General features: G+C 37.0%; 1 protein-coding gene across 2 annotated transcripts in view; it reads left to right on the top strand.

Annotated features, from left to right (window-relative positions):
• Positions 1-57: 57 nt before the first annotated feature.
• The window catches only part of LOC113060906 (A-kinase anchor protein 6-like), a 119,562-nt gene continuing 95,272 nt past the window's right edge, over positions 58-24,347 (top strand). The window contains exons 1-4 of one of the 2 annotated variants that reach the window (XM_026230166.1): positions 58-419; positions 11,165-11,538; positions 21,352-21,603; positions 22,223-23,629. In XM_026230166.1, the coding sequence (XP_026085951.1) occupies positions 11,209-11,538; positions 21,352-21,603; positions 22,223-23,629 (1,989 nt within the window). In that variant the 5' untranslated portion in view covers positions 58-419; positions 11,165-11,208. The remainder of the gene's footprint in view (positions 420-11,164; positions 11,539-21,351; positions 21,604-22,222; positions 23,630-24,347) is intronic. The other variant, XM_026230165.1, reaches the window with a different exon arrangement.

The following is a 24,347-nucleotide window of genomic DNA, read 5'->3' on the forward strand; positions in this document are numbered from 1 at the left end:
ATCAGAAGAAATAAGCGAGATTTTAATATTTAAAAAAAAAACAATTCTATATATATTTTTTAAATGACTTTGTTTCAATATACTGTACAGAGTCTGTGTTTGTTCCTGTAAAAGGACGTCCTTCTTTCTGATGTAGTGCATCTGCTTTCACAGTTCTGCTTCCTCTCTCATCTGTAGCCACACCCACCGGGGGCCCCACAGTGGGAGCACCACCCCTCTCCAGCCAATGGCAGCGCAGCACGGCCACTCCATCACTCCTCAGTTTCCAAGGTAACTGGGCTGCTCTCCTGAAAGGCGCTACATCATCAGCATCCGTCCAGCGAGGACTGCTCGAGGCAGGCAGCCCTGCAGTGGATCGGATAGCAGGCACCTCCCTCACACACCGCACTGGATGGAAAAATGGAGTAGATAGTGTTATGGTAAGTACCCGGCTTCTGTCTTCTGCTGCTATGGGCTGATGCCTTCTTATTTATAATATTAAAAGCAGGGGACATTTGAGCATGGATATGATGCTAGAAAGAGGTTTTACTCCATCTGAAGGCAAACTGTGGAGAGAGACAGCATCGTTGAAGTGGCTTGCAGGAAAGACCTGACGCATGCACAAATAGTATTCACAAGGGGGGCCAAATATACAGCGAAGACTGGAGGGGGGTTGTTTTCTTTTAGCACTATTGTTATTTCTGTCTGTAAGGTCGGGAACATGAGAGTGTCAGTGTTTATGCTCCACCCTCATTACACTCAAACATGGGCCAGTGTTTTCAGTTTAATAGCCCTTCATGTTTGTTTGTGTTAAGCACGTTTCTAGGTGAATGGCTTCACTGATGCTTTCCATGTTTATGGTGGTGCAGGTTGGGTGGAGGGGATGCAGGATGCAGGGTTTAACGGTGCATGTGGTCCGGCGGGCACGCCTGTGTCATTGCTTGGTCATGGTTCTCTCCCCTTTAGATGTTGCCTCGTCACCTTGTGCCCAAACACACCCTGCAAGGGTGGTGTTTCATGACAAATGCTCTGAGATATTAGAATGGATTTGCTTTCTTCTCGATAAGGACACATATGTGTGTCCTAAGGTGTGGTGTTGCACCACAGGCTTAGAATTAGCATTCATGTTTAACTTGGTGGAAAGAGGAATTTAACTTTAAATGGAACAGCAAACATGCTATAGTATATCAAGTACTCTTAATTTAACAATATACATAAATATATATATATATATATATATATATATATATATATATATATATATATATATATATAAAACAATTCACAATTAAAACATTAATAAAAACTGTATTGACTATATATATATATATATATATATATATATATATATATATATATATATATATATATATATGAAATAAAAAACAGCAAAATGTACTTACATTTTATAAAAAATTGAACTAAAGCTGAAGATAAAAAATATTCAAAATATTAATAAACGATATAAATATAAGCTGATTAAAATACTCTAATATCTCAAATTTAGTGTGTCATCTATTTTTATATCTAATAGCATGTCAATAACACTAATAGAATGGACTGTTTTATTGTATTAAGCATTATCTATCTCTATTTAGTTTATTATCTATTACTATTTAGTTTATTATGTGTTCAGTATTTCAATAATTATTTGCAAATATGTGTGTTTATAAATTATTTTACCCCAATGAAACAATAACCAAATATAATAAAATGGTAATAATTAAGAATAATTTAGCTTCTTGCTAAAGTATTTATGTAATTTCTGACCCTTAGATGATTGGCAAAAATAAAATAAAAATTATATCCTGATTGTGTACTTGTTTGTGTCTAGAAGTTTCTTAAACCTCCTACTGTGTATTTCAGTTGTGTTGCTTTAGGCACTGTTGCAGTTGGGTTTTTGGAAGCAATTCCTCTGTGATCCACCCCTCCCTCTCCCATAAGACCCCTGTTTTATTATGGTGATGAGGGTTTGTGCTTAAGCAGGGTTAGAAGGCAGGGGTTGGGTGGAGTGTGGACGCTTCTTTTCCACAGCATTGACCTGTTATATAGACCAATATATTCTGTGTAGCTGTCTGCTTTGCAAGTCCTGAACACAAAAAATGCTTTCTAAGCTTGCTAAGACGGGGACCAGATGACCCCGAATACTATTGTTGGGTGAGGTCTGTGATCTTGAGGGTTGAGGATACAGCTAAGGCTTTTAGCAATGCACAACCATGCTGGAAATGTTGTAGAGTTTAGTAAACTTGTGCAAGGTAGCATGCTGTGTCCGTAAACGCCCTGACACTGTAAAGTGTAAAATAAGCTTTTTAATAAGTGCTGAGCCCAAATGCAATTTACGCCTGATGTGAATTACACGGTTTGAATGCATTTGAAAGCTGTTGTAAATAATGATATATTATTGGCTTTTTCTATCTTGGTCATTTCCCACTTGGACACAGTGTGCAGTCAGTCTGTCTCTATATCATGTCTGCACACTTATGTCATCATTCAAACATAATGAGAGCAGCTGCCATCTATCATCACCACCCAGAGTGTGGCAGCAGCAGCTCGGGTAATTATTCTCTGTGAGCTTAGAAATATATATTTAATAATGCTTTAAAAAAATGCTTGTTGAATTTCTCACCCTCAATGTTGTTTAATGTTTCAATAATAACAAACAAGAATGAAAAGCTGTATTGAATCCAAATCAGTGATTTATTCTTCTCAATAATGCTGTGATATTACATTTTTTTATTTTATTTTAATATGTGTTTAAAGGAATAGTTAATACCTAAAAATTTAAATTTGCTGAAAATATACTTAGGCTGTTCGAGATTTGGAGAAATTGCCCACTAATGGATTCTCTGCAGTGAATGGGTGCCGTCATAATGAAAGTCCAAACAGCTGAAAAAACATCACAATAATCCACACAAATTCTGTCAAGTCTTTCACTGAAAGAGGGACCCCAGCCTAGAGAGCAGAATATGGGTGCTAGTATTTTTGCCAGTAAGCAACCACCTAACAACTATCAAAAGTTCCTTAGCAACTGCATTGCAGCACGCTGGCAACCAGCCACAACACCCTGGAACTGTGGCCTCTCAACAATGGACCAAGGTCATGAAATTAATAATATCCCAAAACAGTAATAATTACGGAAAGGTACATGAAACCCGGTATTCAATGGGCCCAGGGCTAAACTATTAAAGACCGGCGCATTGATAAGCTCTGAGGTTAACGTTTCTGCTGTCAGTACTGGAGATATTAAGAAAACACAGCAACATTTGTTATTGCTATAGCCTATATACATTATCTTGCAAATTCTATCTTACCAGCAGTTTTTATATGTAGTAATATTCATACATTTGCTTATGATAAATTTTTGCTATTCGCAATTCAGAATCGAGATCGCGCCCACATAAAAGAGCTTCAGTGCGCATAACATGAATATGTTATATACTTTATAACTATATATATATATTACTTACCTGAACAGTAATCTCAGTAGACCTTTATGGAAAAATTAAAGCACCGTTTCTTTCATTTTTATTTATTTATTTATTTTTTTTTTACTTTTACTTTATTCATGTTCTTCTTACTGTATCTATATAAAATGCTAAAAATGTCTGCACACTGGTCGTCGTGATTTTGCCAAGTAATACATGTTCCTGAATCAACATCTTTTGATGATTTTGGATCAAATTGAGGTTTTATGTTAATTTCATTAAATATTTTTTAAATTTCAGAATATAAACCAATGTTAATTCAGCTTTTAATTTGTGTAACATATGCATGTATATACTGTATAAAACAAAGTACTGATATAGTTAAAGTACCAGATTGATAAGCAGTATCGGTAAGAGTAGTAACACCGTTAAAATCTTAACGATACTGTTACAGTTCCTCCAAAGAAGGCTATGAAGACAATCCACAAAATATCTTTAATTGTAATTCACACGGATACAGGAAAGGAAATAACTCTGGGTAGCAATAACACAAAACATTAATCAACAGTAAAGTGAACAGAAAGGAGACTTAAAATAGGGCAGCTGATGAGGGGCAAACAGGTGATGGGAGTTACTTAGTCAGCTCTTTAGTCAACTAACAATGACTAAAGAGCTAATTAACTCAAGAGCTAAACTGAACAGGAACACAACCATATAAGGCAAAACAGGAACAGGCAGACGTAACACTAAAGTTCATACTCCTAACAGATACACATCCCTAGGTAATATCATGAAATATTTTACAATTTAAAATAATGATATAAATTAAAATATAATTTTTTCCTGTGATGCAAAGCTGTATTTTCAGCATCATTACTCCAGTCTTCAGTGTCACATGATCCTTCAGAAATCATTCTAATATATTGATTTATTATCAATGGTGGAAACAGTTGTGCTGCTTAATATTATTTTGGAACCTGTGATACGTTTATCAGGATTCTTTGATGAATAAAAAGTTAAAAATTGTAGAATTTTGGTGGTAAAAGCAAGCACCACTCTTTTTAAATCTAAAAATGTTTTCTATTTGTAATTCATGTAAACAAATTTCATATAAACTGAAAAAAATGTTGTGTAGTATTTACTTTGAAACAATTTTCACTAATTGCAATACATTTCACAAATAATTACAAAGCGTCGTAAAGCAACACATTGAATTAAGTGTTTTTGATAGGTTAAATATGTGCTAAAGCAGGTTGATTGTGATGGTAAAGTAACTTTTAAATATTGTTTTCTCTGTGTGGGGTGCAGGAGGGTCATGTTGCCATGTCAGTAGCATGTAATGAACTTGCAGTAGTAATACACTTGCTGAAAAAATGACCTCAACCTTTAACCACATCGATGACTGAGGTTAAGGGTTAACAATGTATCGATCAGAAACAGGTCGAAACTGTCCCGTAGCAATGATGGACAGTTAAACAAAGCTTACAAAAAACATTGAGTAGAAATAGGGCCTCGACAGGACTCAATGTGCTTTGACATCATGTCAGATGTCACACAAAATAAAACATTATGGTCAATAGGTCTGTTACCATGATAAAGAATGGTCTGGCTGTGAGATTGTTTGTTGGGTGAGTGCTTGAGCTACAAAGTCACATTAGTTATTTGCCAGTCAACTTCGAGTAGGTAAGGTGAACTTAATATGCTGTGTTTTGCCTGTGTTTTGAGCATCCTACAAGCCCACACTGCAATACTGTGGAAGTGTTTGGAGAAACCCTTTTGTCCTTGGGTTTTCTTATGCAGAAATGATGCACTTTAACAATAAGTTTCTCTCCATATAAGTAGTCTACTTTTTTCACTTTGTCTTCACATACAGTAAGCATGATAAACAAGGACACATTTACATGTATATTCTAGAGTGAAAATAAAGCTTCTTTATGGAAATGTTAGCCTCACAGGCTCTCCATGACCCTCATATTTATAAATAAAAGCGTGTTTCTGCTGACTCATACATTGCTCTTGGCTCCTTTCAGAAAGTGGATCTGATTCAGTGTAACCCAGAACACATGTAGACGTGTCTTGACTGTGATTTCTTCTGTTATCTTTAGATGCTGGAGGCTTTTTGTCCCAGCAACACTCTTTTACAGTATTGAATATCAGCAAATGTCAAGGCTTTTTGATATATGCTACTAAACTTTTGTTTAAAATACTTAATATGCAATCTTTCAACTCACATTTTAGTCTTATACCTTATAGTTGTGTTTGCCAGAATTCATTATAAAAATTAAGAACAAATATATTTGTATAGTTTAAATTGACATGTATTATCCTATTTTACATATGATTTCTGAAGGAATAAGATTATTTATGAAATAATTTGGACAGGAGAAATTTAACAAAAAAATACATAATTAAAAAATATATTTTTAGGTTTATAATTTATGTATATTAGTTTTACAATTGTATACTTTGAACAAAGTAAATTGAAGAATAAATAAGATTACTGACAGGAGAAATTGAACTCTATAAATGCTGTGTAAAATATTGACTTAAAAAAAATCAATGAATAATAGACAAAAATTCCTCTTTCTCCAAAATGGAGGATGTCGCAGATTTGTGAGGTCATTGTATCAGGTTCATGAATTATTGAAGTCCATCTGATACTTCACAGAAGCAGCTGTCTCTGATCTGTGGTCAGTTCATTGTTCCATTGGATGTGTAAAGCTGTGATTATATTTGTATCTGGCTGTGTTTTAGGAATTTTGATATATATATATGAATACAAATGTCTTTTGTCTCTAAGCAGGCGGAGGAAGAATTCACAGCATTTATAAGTTTAATGGTGTCTGAGTGCAAGACTTCTTTAGCTGATACATGTTTATACTAAATCTGTTGCTGAAAGCATAAAAACCCCGAGCATACACTCTCTCGTCTGACCTCAGCATCTGGTGTAGGTCAAGGTCAGAAGAGAGAGAGTGGATGTGATACAGAGATGTTCTGCCAGAAACGCTGCTGCAGGTGTGCGACTGTCAAGGGTAATGAACCGTGAGCTGGCAGCATTTATTCTTCTCTATCATTCCTCCAACAGTCTCATTCATTACTGTATAGGCTATTTGTGTTTGGCCAGTATGCAATGACCAGATGACCCTAGCATAGTGGTGGTTTACTTGCCAGAACATCCACACTGTCTTCAGTCAGTGTAAAATGTAGTTGACCTCTCAGTTCCTTCAAAGCAATATTTCACCCAAAAATGACAATTTGCACAAAAAATATTACTCACCCTCAAGCTATTTGAAATGTATATGAGTTGGTTTCAACAGATTTGGAGTAATTTAGCATCAGTTGCTAATCAATGGATCCTCAGCAGTGAATGGGTGCCGTCAGAATGAGAGTCCAAAAAGATGATAAATACATCACAATAATCCACAAGCAATCCACGCCACTCCAGTCCATCAGTTAAAGTCCTGTGAAGAGAAGAAACAAATCCATAAATAATGCATTTTACTTTAAACTGTCAATACTTCAATACCAGTCCATAATCCATAATAATAATGCTTCCTCCAGTTACATAGTCTATCCCCTATTGCCCTCTTACATCGAAATACACTGACAAATTAGTTTGGAACCGTTTTGGACTGTTTTCTCTTGTAAATGTTGCTTGTCCCAGATGAGTCGTATTTTACCCGGAAGCAATGGTTTGAATCCTTAACGATTGGTTAATCCTATATGCAGCTTTTTACTTCACAAGACGTGAACTGATGGACTGGGGTGAAAGCTATAACACTGACATGTCAGAAAAGTCGAAGTTTTGTGTGCTATTGAGAAGGTGATTATGTTCACCTGATTGAGTTTACAAGTCATTTTCAGGTGATCAACTCAGTGATTCTGTTTTACTTTTTTTTTTCCTGACATATAAGTTAATGTCAACAAAAACTTTTCAGGCTGCAAAGCAACAAAATGTGGTTATTTTAAAGGGGGGGGATTCTTTTTTCTATACCCACTGTGTCTTGGCAGTTTGTAACAGCTTGACACATAGTTGAGATCTCTTCTGACCTTATTTTCTGAGGCAAGCAGGATACTTGAAGGAATAGTTCACCCAAAAATGAACAGTTTGTCATCATTTACTCACCCTAATGGAGTTTCTTTCTTTGTACAACTAAATCAAACAGCCCCAGGTAACTATAACTATATTTGGTGTATGAAAAAAGAGATGTGACTGAAGTCATTTGGGTTTGGAACAACAATTGTATTTTTTTGGGGGTTGAACTGTCTTTTTTTTGTTCTCCGTTTACTCTCATGGCTAATTCTGTTGTGTTGCTCGGCTCGCTCTCATTACAGATGGGGTGTCATGTGGAAACGTCCCCTCTATAACTCACATGATGCCAGTCATAGTGAATCACAGCCTGACTGGAAATAGGTTTTAAATGCAGTTAAAGGGTTTAATGTGGGGGTTATGGGATTACTAGAGCTGCACTCTGTAGACACTCAAATCGCCCACACTGCCATCATTCACTCCCAGTGCTGCTCTATACGTCTCTATCGATTCTAGTTCATCCAGCATGAAATATACAGAGAAATACCATCTCAGCTAGAGAGAGTTCACAGAGAGTTCTGACCCGCAGCCTCATTCGGATGCTAAATAAAGAACTTAGTCACCCTCTGCATAAAGACTGCTGACAATATGCACAGTCACCTTCTGATGTTTGGTGACATTGGCTGTGATATTGCATAATATCATTATATTATAACATAATTATATATCCTTCAGTCAGTAACTACTTTGCATCAAATATGGACTTCTACAAATGGTAAACAAGGTATTTAACATTTACCAGAGAGCTTACAGCTATTAATAAAAAACCTGTTTAGGCCTATAAATGTTTTAATGCAGTCTTCAGAAAAAAATGTCCAAAAGCTCTCACTTAGGTAGTACCTTTGCAAAATCTACACCTTTGTACCTTATTTAGCCCTAAAAGGTGCATATTGGTACCTTAAAGGTACACATTAGCACCTAAATAAGTATATATTTTGACATTTGAAAAGGTATTACTGCCCCAATCAAAACTTTTGTATCTTTTTTTTTTCTTGCAGGTTGAAATGTTTATGGAGGTCTACACTTATCAAATCAAATATCAAATAAAATGAAGGAATCCGTTATGAATTTAATAATTCAGCTGTAGAATGTAAATAAATAAACCACTTTTTAAATGGACAAATTATTAGACAAATTTTAAATGTTTAATTTAATTCATGTTTTTGAAGTTAAATAAAGCATTCTCTACTTCAGTTGCACTTGGGAGAGTGAGTAGCTTTAAAATTGTTCACACATTGTTCGTAAGTGCTATACAGCATTGAAATGTTCACTGTAATTGAAGTGTGACTCTTTTTCTAAGATGCAGCTGGATTTGTGTGTTCCATTGTGATTTCTGTGGGCTTCAGATTGTGGTGTGAGACTGTATGCACTAAGAAGGAGTTTGACCCATTTTGAGATCTAGCAGAGGCTGCTGCTCATTTGAGAGGATTTTGTGACGTCAGCAGAACTGATGGCTGGTTTATAGAGTGCCTGGTATAATAAAAGATAAAAAATGAAAATTAGCCTGTGTTTTAATCACCCTAAAAAAAAGGTGTATGTGACTTTCTTTCTTTTCCTTTGCTAAATTAAGGAAGCTTTGTTTTCTTTGCTGCTGCATTTCTCAGAGGTGCTTGCATGATGCATACGTCATCCGCCTGCATGTCTTGAGAAATAAAGTGTTCTTAAGGGTGTACTGGATCAGTCTGCAAATAGATAGAACATAGAGAATGCAAAAGTTTCATTGTGTGTGTATGTCATGTTTTGAATAAATTATGCATGCATGTGATATGTTAAACATCTGTAAGGCTCTGTATAATTCTGTGTGACACTTGTTTTGTATGTTCCCCTGATGCAGATGTGTGAATTTGTATGTCATGTGTCACTGATGCATTCGCAGACAAAAATATCGGAAATTATTCTGTCTGCCCTTTCATGTTGAATGTCAACTAATGAATCTGTTAGGACGGCTTCATCCATCCTTTAACAAATACATGCAGATGAGCTGTAAATGCCAGGTAGCCATATTAGCTGAATAATTCAAGGGCTTGCTGTGATGCTGTTGGTGGGATGGCATCACTGGGTGCCGAAGCAGCATATTAACCAGATGCTCAAACTGGATCATTCATGATATTGATTTCCAATCGTTGACTCCCCTATTGCAGTGGCCTAGATATTCAATGCTGTTTAATGCTGGTGAAATGGCTTCATGATGAGCGTCAGTTATTCCAGTACAGAATCATCTTCTTTCCTGTTATTTATGCAGGGTGGAAATGACCTCAGCTGCTGAGGGAATGAGGCTGTGTATGACTTTAGAAATGACCTCATCGTGCAATATTCATAGGCAATAAGCGTCTGTTATAGTAGGGAATGCAATAATTACATTAGTAATGAGTTTGCATTGTGGCATTGACTTTAGCACAAGTAGACGCCACTGGCTTTTTCTTCAGCAAATGTGAATAAATGTATTGTGTATGCAACATGGACACTATAATAAAGAGTGTTACCTGAATATTCAATGGCAGAAACAAATTCTGATGAGTCATAGTGAGTTATGTTATTTAAAAAGGATTTATTTAATTTACATTTATTTATTTTTAAAGCATTTTATTATTTTATCGGTTTATGATTTCTTTGGGAGACACTAGGCAGATGTTTTAAACAGTTCATTAATGGATGTTTTTTTTTTCAAGGTTTAGTGTTTTAGTTTATTTAAGATATAGGATTTATTTATATTTATTTTTTATTTGAAATTCTAGTTTAAGTATGTCATGTGATTTTACTATTCATATATATATATATATATATATATATATATATATATATATATATATATATATATATATATATATAATTTATGTTTAGCTTTATTTTTATTATACTTTAAGTAATTCTATTATGAAATTCAACTAGATTAAGTACATTTTTTTCATCTATATATATTTTATATATATATATATATGTCATTGTATTTTATCATGCTGTCGTGGAAAATAGCATTTGTTACTGAGGTGGTAATATGCACATAATCCTCACTTTAAGTGATGTAAAAGAGTTTATCCGGGATTAAACAGAATATGACTTTGCTTGAAAGCATCTTAAAGGACTTTTGTGACATGAATTAATGGGTTTGAATTCCCAATGGAATCAATATTTTGGAGTTTTGTGACTTTAGCTCTGAGGTCATCTTTATTCTCTATACATACTCAAAAAAAACCATGGAACTTTTAAATGTTTGTATCTGGGATCTGGAATAATTTATGACATTCTCAATGACTCAATCTTTGTTTTAATGAAATGCATTATGCAAAGTGAATATACTCTGGAAAATTTCAGAATTGTAAGCCCACCATCTCAAATATGCATTTTGTAGATTTTTTTTTTTTTTTTTTTTTTTTTGTGATTTGGCATTTTTATCCATGTCGCTAATACTTTTTTCTTCAAAATAGTAAATAATTCCCTAAGATGAGAAATCTCTATCTTTAAATGTTTTTCTAATGCTTCACCATGAGAGCCAATTTACATGCTGTTGTCTTTGACAGTGACCACCATTAGATTTGTATCACAAATTACCTCTGGCTATCTGATATCTAAGTCTGGCTGCTCTTTTAGTATTAATGGGTGTTTTGCACTTTACTAGGTTTTAAAATTTATTTTTTTAAATCTCTCTTTTTTTTGTCTCCTCTCTGAACAGCTAAACCAAAAAGCCCCGTCCTCAGGATCACACTGTGTTTCATCATGAATGTTGCTGTATCACCGATGGCCAGTGAGGCTTGTTCCCCTATGATAACCTCTGTGACTCCCACCCTGGAACCCGGCCCAGATAAACACGATGATCCGTCTGGGCCCAGCGTTAGCGGAGATGGGTCGACTCAGAAACAAGATCCCTACCGCAGGTACCAAAAACCCCCTCCTCTCCACACAGGGGCCGACTGGAAGGTGGTTCTACATCTGCCAGAGATCGAGACCTGGCTGAGGACCACGACGGAGAGAGTCAGAGACCTCACACACTCTGTGCAGCAAGACAGCATTAATAGACATGTGGATGTGCACCTGGTACAACTCAAGGTAAGAGTACAGGAGTGCAGCATTAAAGGAACCAATATTTTGAATGATGCTGAATGTATCTTTGTCCATGGCTAGATGATTAGATTATTTAATATTCACTAAGCCCTCATTTATTTGGTCAAAAATACAGTAAATACTTTAATATTTTTAAATACTATTGAATTTTTTTTTTACCTATTTTTTTATTTATTTAAATATTCTACAAGAAACATATTGTGCTGCTTAATATTTTTGTGGAAACAGTGTTAGATTTTATAAATCTAATATAGCATAAATCTATTGTACAGTGCTTTAAGTGGCCCAAAAGAGGTACTCTATTATAGCCAAAACTATTTATTTTTGATGACTCCCCTCATCCCCTGAGGTAACAACAACTATACTGAAGGGCTTTTATATACAGCAGTCAACAGGAAACCTTAATAATAAATCCTTTTATTAGTTGAACTACTGAACATAAGTAAAATGTGCAAAAGGATTTTTAAAAAATCCAAACTGACTCAAATGATTCGCGAACCAGCTCCGAACTCCCGTACTGACTCAAATGAATCACGCTCCGAACTCCCGAACTGATTGAAATAATTCGCGATCCCCAAACTGACTCAAATGATTCGCGAACCAGCTTTGAACTCCCGAACTGACTCAAATGATTCGCGAACCCTCTACGAACTCCCGAACTGATGCAAATGATTCGCGTTCCCCAAACAGACTCAAATGATTCGAAATTCCGCTTTGAACTCCCGAACTGACTCAAATGATTCGCGATCCCACTCCGAACTCCCGAACTGATTCAAATGATTTGCGATCCCTAAACTGACTCAAATGATTCGCGAACCCGCTTTCAACTCCCGAACTGACGCAAATGATTCGCGAACCATATACGAACTCTCGAATTGATTCAAATGATCCGCGAAGCCGCTCCGAACTCCCGAATTGATTCAAATGATTTGCGATCCCCAAACTGACTCAAATGATTCGCGATCCCGCTCCGAACTCCCAAACTGACTCAAATGATTCGCGAACCCGCTCCGAAGTCTCGAATTGATTCAAATGATCTGCAAAGCAGCTCCGAACTCCCGAACTGATTCAAATGATTTGCGATCCCCAAACTGACTCAAATGATTCGCGAACCCGCTCCGAACTCCCAAACTGATTCAAATGATTCGCGAACCCGCTCCGAGCTCCCAAACTGACTCAAATGATTCGCGAACCCGCTCCAATTTCTCGAACTGATTCAAATGATCCGCGAAGCTGCTCCGTTCTGAAGAACAGTTCTCAGTTGAACTGTTCAGAACAAACAAGTGACTCATGCACAACCATCACAAAACAGAAATACAGTCGAGTATCATTAGGTAACAGAACACAATATTAAGAACCAAGGGTTTTTTTGTCTTGTGGACTAAATGTTAATATCTTTTATGTATAATATCTTACTCAGGACAGTACTAAATAAAATCTAACATGCATTTAGTATGATCTCTCTTATTTTTTGGAAATTACTCGCATTTTCACAGATTCTGCAAAGGGTGCCCAAACTTTTGAGCCCCGCTGTATCAACAGATTCCTCTACTCAACTCAAACTCTATTTCTGCTAAGAGCACAGCATAGCTTGCTGGATGATTTTTCAGGTTGCTGGTGCATTAATGGACGTGTAAATATGTATTTATTTCCAAAATTGCATTAAGTTTGTCCAGATGTATTTCACACTGCGTGCAAAAATTTTCCCTGTGTAATTTCTCATCTTATATTTCTCTTTTGAGAAATTTGAGAGGAAACATTATATGCTGTTACAAGCTACTTTCTGAGATTTAGTGTTTTGATTTAACAATTATTTATTCATATTTTTACTATTTTACTTTTTTTTTTAACTTTCATCAACTCGTGAACCCCAATTTGGGAAACCCTGGTCTGTTGCACTGTAGTAATGATGAGTAATGTTGACTTGATGATATCAACACATGTTTGATACAGTGATGCTGAGGTCATAGTGAGAGTTTCAGTGTTAGTCTAACAGCTCCCCCACTTTCAGATTGAGAAACCATTACAGAACTCCGTCTGAAAGATGTTTCAGAAACATTGTTGTGTTCTCATTTCATTTTTTACATTTGTTGGTTTAATCAGAACCGTGTGCTCAGCAGTCTTTAATTAGAAGTTCACTCTCTCGATGTATTTCACAAGAGAGAATCAGGCAGTCTGTGTTTCAGCTTCATCATGTTATAGCTCAGATAAACAGCGGCTCACATCATTGTGAGAGCCATTCAATGAAACAGAGGATTGCTTTGAAACTGAGATAGAAAGAAATATTGTAACCTCAAAAAGCAACACGCTTTAGTTTGAAATAAGTGAAAGTGAAAAGGAAACTGGCTGCGTCACTGTTCCCCTCGGTGAAGTCTGTGCATTATAAATGTATTACAGGAATCACTTCTTTAACTGAATGTGTCACTGCTGCTAGAGCGGGACCTGATGGTCTTTGCTGTTAAAAACACACTGCAGTCTCTGGTGTCATGGCGGTTTACAGCCAGTCTGAGAACCTTCATGTCCTGTTAATAAATCATAAGTGAAGCTTTTAGAATAAGTGTGTGTGTGTGTGTGTGTGTCTCTGAAGGGGAGCTTTTCTCTCATCGGTCAGACGGCATTGTCATTGCCACCACGGCTATGTCTTTTTAGCTGTGAAGTGAGGTTGTGCCATTAGGCTATTAACAATCAAATCATTTCAGTCTGATCTGAACAGTTTGAGTGCCACATTCTTTCAGATCTTGTTTTAGCAATCTTATAAATATTGGACCTAATAAATGTGGTAAATGATGCAAATGATTAATAAACTATTACAATTAAATATGTGAGTTAACACCCACACAGACATCTATATATTTGTTCATATGTGTGTTTGTTTATATAAAATGTTTATATGTTTGCGTTTGTATGTGTGTATATTTAAAACACACACACACACACACACACACACGGTTTGGAAATTGGATGGATATCTTTAATTTAACATTTTTATAATGATTTTTTACAACTTTTTTTTTAAATTTGGCAATTATTTATAATAAGAAATTTAATTTAACTAAATAATTTTTTTACTTATTTAATAAACAAGAAATTATACATAATCATATATGAACCTAATAAAAATTCAAAAGTACAAACCTTCAAGATTTATGAACAACCCTAAAGCTTAAAAGTAGTTTTCACCATTATATATGGTGTTCTTGAGGTTTGATGAAGGAAGAGAAGTCATGTCTATTATCTAATACTGCTGAAGATGTTTCAGAGATTTTACAGTGAGTGTTGCACCTTCTTTTTTCAGTGTGGGATTCAGATTTTTGCCTGATTTTCTTTTGTTTGAGCATCGTTTTCTGCTTTTTTAATGGACCCTTATAAATCACCTCTCTCTGCTGATGTTTTGTGTTGTTGTTGTTGTGAAGAATTCCTTGTGTGTTTCTCGCTGAATCCAGGGTTATTTTGAGCAGCTGACTGAAGGCTTTGTGTTCAGTATCAGCAGACAATGAGTCAGTCGGGCAGCACACATCTGTTTCTCCGTGAGAGGCAACAGAGCAAAGCACGGACTGATACTCCTACACTAGTGTGCCTCAGTGACTCACTTCCAGGCTTCCAGTGAGCTCCATACCGACTGTGACATATAGGACCACTGGTTCTTCATGTGTGTGGTGATTTTAGAACTGCCTGTCAATATTGAGCTTTCAGGATGTATTATGTATCCTGAAAATGAATGTAAATGTCAACAATCATATACTTCCAGGAGGAATTTTGAGGCAATTACAGATGACAAAAACATCTTTCAGTCTCTCAGAAAGTCATATGTCTCTTCTTCCTCCTAAAATGAATCATTTAGCATCTTTTCAGGTTCAATGGCAAGGTGCTCTTAACTATATATTGTCTTTGACTTTCAAGCATACAGCGCCATCTCGTGGAGAAGATCAGGACTAGTGTTCAAGAGTTTGGAGTCAGTAAGGGAGTAACAGTAAGGCATTTCTAATGTTACAATATATTCTAATTCAAATAGATGCTGTTCTAAATTACATTTTAAAATATATTCAAATAGAAAACAGTTATTTTTAATTAAAAAAAATTTTCTGTATCTTTGACTGAATAAATATGGCCTTTGAAAGCATAAGATACTTGTCACAGTGAGGCTCTGTGACTAGAGACTCTAATGATGTAAAGGACTCTTACAAACATACACCTCCTGTTCTGCGCAAGTTGAACACTAAGTAACACAGACATGTTTGTGTCACTGATCATGTGAATTATTTAGAGTTATTCCTGTCATCATTATGCCATTTCTTTCTCAGTTTAGCATTTAATGAAACACTATGTTGATTTACATTTATTTTTATGCATTTTGCAAACTCTTTTATCCAAATCGACTTTCAATGCATCAAGGCTATAAATTTTTACCAGTATGTGTGTTAATGTATTGTGTTGTGTTAAGTTAACTTGTAACCGTTTTTTTATTAATTAATTATTTTTTTGTATGTATCATTGTAAATGCCATTGGCACACTAGTGGGAAACCTTCATTTTTGAACTTCTGGGAATTAACACTCTGAACTTTTGAGTTCATCATCACTTAATTTATATGCCTACATCTGCCAATACATTTAGAGCGGTGGTGCTTTAAACATCTTTGGTCCCTTTTTCTGAACTTTACTCACCCATGTCTCTCTTAAAATACTTTTTTATAAAACATTAAAATAACTCACAGACTCCAAACTTTTGAAGTAATGTACTGTATAACTCTAGTTTATAGTAATCATGAGCACCCATTTGTTTGTGCATGTCCATTTATATATATGTGTGTGTGTGTTTTGTATGAAGTATCCTTGATATATGAAAATTGTATTTAAGTATGTTATATTTAAGTATATTGCTGTTACTGCATAGCAAACTGTTGACCAACGTTGGCGTCACTAACAAAGATTAATGAGAGAACGTGAGGTTCTCTGTCACTGATGGATGGATGGATAGTACAGAACTGATTCTAAGTGGTTGAGTCTGGTTTGCAGTAGCAGCTGTGTGTAGTATGTAGAGAGTGGACTCACTAATGGATGTCAGAGCGCCAAGAGTTTAGCACACAGCTGTGATGTCCACATTCCCCAAAGAGACCAGCCCTCAGAACAATGTCTGCAGACACACCCTTATTCCACAGATCAGATGTACAGTATGAGGATTCACACACACACACACACACACACTGACAAACACACTCACGCACACTTGCATTGGCACTAATAGCATGTAATAACATTTTAGCAGTTGTCAGGATGCCGGGTGGACTCACACTAATGTGATTTACACACACACACACACACACACACACACACACACACACACACACACACACACACACGCAGACACACCCATGTTTCTCCCGTCTGTATTTTTACCCAGTTGAAACCAGATCAGTTCACGTGGGCATGTATTTGGAGTGATGTAATCTTAGTTCTCGTTCAGCCTCCTCTGATGTACAGTGGGTTGAATGGTCTGCATGGTTTGCAGATATGCTAAAGACTTCACCTTTTGTGTCATTTGCATGTTGCAGTTGTTTTATATAATTTCCAATGCAATGTCATAATAGAAAGCTCATTTACAAAGCTCTGCACTTTTTTCATTTTTGTTTGTGGAATATTTTATCTAAAATGAAAAATTTTCACTAGATTGCAGTACTAACTTTTTTAATCTATTTGGTAGAATTAAAGTTTATAGATTCTGTTTGGGCCTGTGAGTAATTAAGGCAACTTTTGGGGGTTGGTAAGGTTTTTTAATGCCTTTTGAAAGAAGTATCTTATGCTTATCAAGACTATATTTATTTTATAGCATAATATTATAAAATATTATTACAATTTAATATAGCTGTTTTCTATTCAAATATATTTTGTGTCATTAATTCCTGTGATCAAAGTTGAATTTTCAACATCATTACTATTTAGTGTAACGTGATCCTTAAGAAATCAATGTAATAAGCGGATTTGATTTCTTATAATTATCAATGTTGGAAACAGTTGTGGTGCTTCATATGTTGATGAATAGAATGTTTTGGAACATTATAAATCTATTTAGTGCTTTCAAAAAATCTTAATGCATGCTTTTTCCAACGTACTTAATCAAAAACCATGCTTTTTCCATGATGGCAATGTTTAAAACTTTTTTTTTTTTCAATATGTACCCTGATACGTTTAATAATTTTTAAAATGAATGGTGTGTCAATGCTGCGTCAGAGCAGCATACTTCTTGTAGTTTTCCAAAGAATCTTTTGCATCTTCTGAGAGATTAATATTATTTTAATATTTACAGTATGTTTTTAGTGTTTCAAATTCATAGATAAAAATGCAAATGTATGTTTGTGATGCATTTGCTTAAAACCTACTTTGCCAAACACATTGATTTGCATTACGAAGCATTTTAGTATGCAGATCCTTAACACAGCAGTAAATAAACTTCATTGTTTGCCACTTTGAACTTATAGGTTTTATTATACTGTACAATGTAATGTACTAGCCTTGTTGATGTTCATATCATTGTGGAAGCCCCAATATGTGCGGTGACCTTAGTGTCTCCAGTTACGCCTCAAACCCCGATGTTACCCCCCCGCAGCAGCTGCCCCTGCTGGTGGGCCAGACAAAGTGAGGGAGAGAGAGAGAGAGAGGTCAGGTCCCAAAATAGCCCCTCGGTTTGGTGAGACAGCCCCTCCTCCAGAGATAAAGACAGAATGGAAGAAACAGGCCAGTGAAGTGAGTGAGGAAGAGTTACAGAGAGAGAGAACGATAGCATATCAGGCAGCACAAGCACTCAGAGCTGTCACATCTGACATCAGATCTGACACACATCAGCGCCGCATGCCGCGCAGAGCACACTAAAGCAATCTCTGACTTCATTCTCTTTGATTCATCGTGTTTTATCCAGCGAGCAGGTAAGAGGAGGGATCAACTGACATGCTCAATATATTTCTAACAGGAAGCCTCTGATGGGTTGACATTGTGAAGTTTGTTTGAAACATTGTTAGGATGTGAAGTCGAGTGGCTGAGTTTCTTTTATTAATAATTGAGTAGGCTGGCTTTGTTTGGTGTTGCTTATTGCACATTTTAGGGTGTGAACTGGTGTATTTTTTTCATAGGAAAAGGTTTATGTATTATTTTGCATTTGTAAAAGGAAGAACTTTTATTGAAAGTTCATTTTTGTGGGAGTGTTTGTATGCGTGTCCATGTGCTTGTGTCATCAGAGGTCACATGGTATTGAGAGGGCAGCTGTGGCACGCTTACAACCTCAACTGGCCAGTGATAAAAAAAAAAAAGTGCAGAAAAGTACCATGCTAATACCAAGATTTTTTGTACTATGGTGTAATAATGGTACACTGTTTGGGGTCAGTAGTTAAAAAAAAAAAGTTTGAAAGAAATCTGCATTTATTTGATCAAAACACAATAAAACTGTAATATTGTGAAATATTATTTTAATGTGAACTGCTTTCTATTAATTCTGTGATCATCATTCCAGTGTCACATAATCCTTCAGAATGCATTCTAATATGTTGATTTGCTGCTCAAGAAACATTTATTATTAATATTATTTATAAGGGATTAAATTAGCTTAATATTCTTATGGAACTGTATTAATTTCTTTGAAACAATGTGTACATGAACTGGTCAGTAGTGTTGGTGATCTTGTGTGACCCTGAAAGGTTTATTTTGTGACACTGACCTTGGAAAATGGAACATATAAAATATTAATTTGAGTGGGGAAAAGCATACCAGTGATATAAGAGACCTGAAACCTGCACAGCTATGTTAGAAACTGAGACAATTCAATAGTTTTGTGGCCATTATAATGCAGCAGTTGGCCAATGAGAATCAGTTAGTGTGATTTGAATCATTGTAAAGGGTCAAACACAAACCCTGATATGTTTTTAAGTTTATAAATGCTTAGTGTAACTGTAAATGTGTTGTTCATCGTCCCTTTAATGTTTGAACTAAAATAGTTCTTCCACTATAGTATCTCATGAATTCAATATTTAAATCTTTTTTGATGCGATTCTTATCTTGACACTATCTTCAGAGAACCTTTGGTTTGGTTAAGCCATCATAATCTGTATTATAGTATGTGTGCTACAGTAGGTGATCTGTGAGTCCTGTAACATGGTCAGCTTGCACTCTACTGTTTGTTTTTGAGCCAGCGCAGCAGGAGTGTATGGGACCTGCTGCATCTTGGCGGCATGTCTGACCTACATTTAGTGGTGCCGTGTTATTTTAGGGAGTGTGCGACACCGTATCAAAGATGCTGCTGGCTGCAACTCTGGCGTTGCTGTGTTGACCACGAGCTGCAGTTGTTTTGGCATGTCTGCCATGACCTATAAATGCTCCTGCTCTCTCACCTTTCTCTTAATTCTCTCAGTGCTTTTTAGGTTCTGACATTTTCATGTTTTGGACATAATACTGAACTAGTTTGTTTTTCAGAAGAAAAATATATATATATTAAGGGATGTCAAAGATGCAGTTGTCACTTGGATTGATATTTTGAACTTAATGCGATTAAATACAAATACTGTTTTTTTTTTAATTCGTTTAGTGTAGTTTTTATGATGCAATTGCAATAATATCAAATTGACAAAATGTTTGAAAAGAAAGTTACAGTTTACTGTATGTCCTAGGAAACTATTTTGCCTCCTGAATTAAACGTTTTTTATAAATGACGATGTTTAAAGTTTGGATGAGATGAGACAACTTTCAGAATTTGCTAGCAGCTGAGCCTCCTGACTTGCACAGGGATCATTATATGATCCAACTATATAAAGTGGACCCAAACTGTATTTGGACACCTAAGGTACACTTTAAAAATATTAATCTTATTGCATTACTTGGTGAGAAAAATGCAATTGTTATCTGACTTTACATACAATCCAAAACAATGAATGACATTCAGACATTATTAATTAAGTGTCCAAATATTTTTGGTGGGTCTCTTTAAATGTGCAGTTGCTACTGTATGTAGTGTATCTACACCATATCATCTTATTCTGTTTTGGGATATAATTTTCTGAAATTAGCTACTGCTTCTGAAACTAGCCATTTAATATCAGCCCCTAGGCTGCTTGATTTATGATTTACACCACAGTGACAAAAAAAAGCCCCCTAGACCCAGTGACCCACAGTCGTAAATGTGTTCTTCGCAGCTGTGACTTTCACATCAGATAAACCAGATAAACCGGAACTGGTTAGCAACTAAAATAATATTAGATATCCCAATAAGATCCCAGTGAAATCATTGTAAAATCTTAAAAATATCAAGAAGCACAACTGCAGTGTGTGGTATATACCTACATTTTGAACAGTAGAGTATATGTCATGAAAGACATAATCAGAGGTAATTTACTGGGCTCTTTGGTATATTTTGAGATCTCCTCTGTATTATTCACGTCATGTGAAAATGACTCAAATGTCCATCCAATTTCTGTTACATGGATACATATCATAGTGATGTTGTTTCACTTGTGACTCGCTGAAGGTACAGTAGGTGCATGACAAGTAGTCTTCACCTGACTGATGTTTAGTTCCTTTTATCAAAACCAAACTAAATGATAAAACTGCAAAAAGTCTTTGAGGGTGTTTCTTTAATATCCAGTGGGTTCTGGATTGTGATGGAAATAGGAAGTCAGTGAGAAAACCACATCCTCAGAAATTGTGTATTTTCAAAGAGCTGTATGAATCCAGTGCCATCATATGATGTGTAATTTCATGCATAAAATTGCAGATCACAATACTGTATCTGTTGACTGTCTGTGCATTGGTCTGTCTCATAGGACATCTGTGAAGACATATCGGATCATGTCGAGCAGATCCATGCCCTGTTGGAGACCGAGTTCTCCCTGAAGCTCCTGTCCTACTCAGTGAACATCATAGTGGACATTCGGAGCGTGCAGCTCCTCTGGCATCAGTTGCGTGTGTCCGTGTTGGTTCTGAAAGAGAGGCTTCTCCAGGGCCTCCAGGACTCCAACGGCAACTACACCCGCCAGACTGACATCCTGCAAGCCTTCAGCCAGGATCACGACGAGGTCAGATACATCTCCACAACATCATCCAAATTAAGCCACCTAAGGCGGGTACATCCCTTGCTTAGGGTACATCCAATACTAATTTACAAGGACAGAAAGTTAGTTATGCAACGTTCTGCTGCAACTCTAGCACACAAGGGGAAATCGTGGCCTAATGGTTAGAGAGTCGGACTCCCAATCGAAAGGTTGTGAGTTTGAGTCCCTGGCCAGCAGGAATTGTGGGTGGGGGGAGTGCATGTACATTTCTCTCTCCACCTTCAATACCACGACTTAAGTGCCCTTGAGCAAGGCACCGAACTCCCAACTGCTCCCCGGGCGCAAAGCCGCAGCATAAATGGCTGCCCACTGCTCTGGGTGTGTGTTCACAGTGTGTGTGTGTGTGTTCACTGCTCTGTGTGTGTGCACTTCGGATGGGTTAAATGCAGAGCACAAATTCTGAGTATGGGTCACCATACTTGGCTGAATGTCACGTCACTTTCACATGTTTTTCTAGTAGACATTTGCAGTAAGGTGTAGCTACTTAACTTAGTCGAGTTCTTTTAACATAGGATAGATTTTATTACATTTTTAAATTTGAGTTTGCGACTAAACTTGTTTTTGTTATCTCGATCACCCTTAGGCTCGGCTGGATGCTTTGACAGAAGTGGACGACTCTGGCCAACTGACCATTAAATGCAGTAAGGACTACTTCTCCTTGGACTGTGGCATCACTGCGTATGAGCTGAGCGACTACAGTCCCATTGACGACCCCGAAGGTCGAGGGCCACGCTCCCTTTATCCCGAGTTGGAGCAAGACTTTCCAGAACTGCTTCAGAGTGTGGATCTCCTCAACATTGCAGCCTCCAGACAAAACCAGGTTTTGTCTCCACCTGCAGAAGAGTCTGTTACCCCCACCCAGGAACCTCAAGAGACAATCAGTGTCCCCACTAACGGAGAAAGTGCAGAAGATTCAGCAATGCAGGGAGATTGTGGCTTTGGCCTTTCCAAATGCCCTCTTCAAGGTGGCTTTAAGAGTGATGTCTCTCCCACACAGCCTTTGCCTAAAAAGCTTATGTATCTGGAAAGTGACGGGGACACAAGGTGCACTAGGTCTTTGCCTCTCCAGTACCAAGCTGACTTGAGCAGAAGCACACCGTCCCTTCTGGATACACCAGATCGCTCAAAGTTCTGGCTGGAGCTGGAATCAGTTTATCCAGGCAATGGGAGTCAGTCCTTCGAGAGTCTCCATGCCATGAATGGAGGGATCTTGCAGATGAGTCTCAAGAGACCTTCTGTGTCCACCGAAGTTCCTCTGGAGAGACGCTCAGCAGAGGCCATCCAGGGATTCCACAAGCAGAAGCACTTGACAAACTTAAAGACTATGCGCTCTAAAGCCAAGCAGGCTTACAGTGACTCTTCCAGCCCTCCACCATCTTCAGGGGAGGACATCTCAGACCCAGACCAGCGTGAAATGTCATCCAGCCCGGACGATCAAGCTCCCACCACAGGTTCTCTCTGGATCGTGAACCAGAATGCTTTGTGCATCTCCAATGCATCGGGGAGCTCCAAAGAACACTGGTATGGTTCGGATGAGTTCCTCGCTCTTCCTTCCCAGCTGAAAAAGACAGAGATGTTGGCATTGAAGCTGGAAAGCCTTGCTCAGGCCTTACCACAAAGGGGCCTGGAAGAGTCGATTCAGGATGTGGATGACTGGGAGCTCACTGAGCTCAACCCTGATTGGGAGAGCAGCAGTGATCTCCTTTTGCTTCACCCCTATAAGAAGCCCTCCCGAGCCGGCCACTTTTCACCTACCTCCTCGAGCGACGTGGCACCTTCCCTGGATGACAGCATTGAGTCTGGCCCACTCAGCGACCTGTTGTCCGAGGACGAGGGGGCGAGAAGCACACCAGAATCCAGGGGTAGAAATATATCAGCTGGCTGGCCAAATGCACCAAAGATGATGTTTCAGTGCACACCCTTGATACAGCAACTACTAGCAGATATTCAGCACCAAGAGAACTACCATGATGTCTGGGCCAAAATAGAGGTAAGAGATTTCTGCTTTTTGGCACAGTATACTTGAATGACGTACAGTATATGCTTTAAACCATTCCATATATATACTGGATATTGTGACATATTAACTGAATGCAGTATATACTGTTTACTGTTACTTATTCAGTATATGGCATACTGTACAGTATGTATAGCAAACTAGATACTATTTTCAATAGTAGGTTAGACTGTAGACATTCTGTGATAAACTGTTATGTTACAGTTACATTATACTGTCCACCTGTATACTGCACATTTTGGCAAATGTATCACTGTACAGTCCTAGTATGCATGTTATATATTGCAAAAATAGTAAGATAAGTGTGTTATTTCCATAGCCAATCACTGAACAAATCTAAATGAACAACCAAGTGTTAATGCTAACACTCTGAACTTAAATTTATCACAGTTCTACATTTCCGATTTAATTTCAAAGGGATATAATCATTAAGGAAGTAATTTGTATGCCTTAATCCTCATTCACATAGAGGCGGCAGCTAATATGTGTCACTACACTAAGCAGATATTAAAAACAGCTGATAACTAAAGGGGTAATGAACTAACAAGCCACCTTAGCCTTTTGCTAATATTCAAAGCTTAATTAACAGGATTGCACTTCTCGATAACCTCTCTTCAGTCCCAAGTCTGTAATTAAATGATCAGCTGTGTAATTAAGAACATGCAGTCAAGTTTATAAAGGACCCTGCTGC

The sequence above is a fragment of the Carassius auratus genome, chromosome 42 (genome assembly GCF_003368295.1).
Source record: "Carassius auratus strain Wakin chromosome 42, ASM336829v1, whole genome shotgun sequence".
NCBI lineage: Eukaryota > Metazoa > Chordata > Actinopteri > Cypriniformes > Cyprinidae > Carassius > Carassius auratus.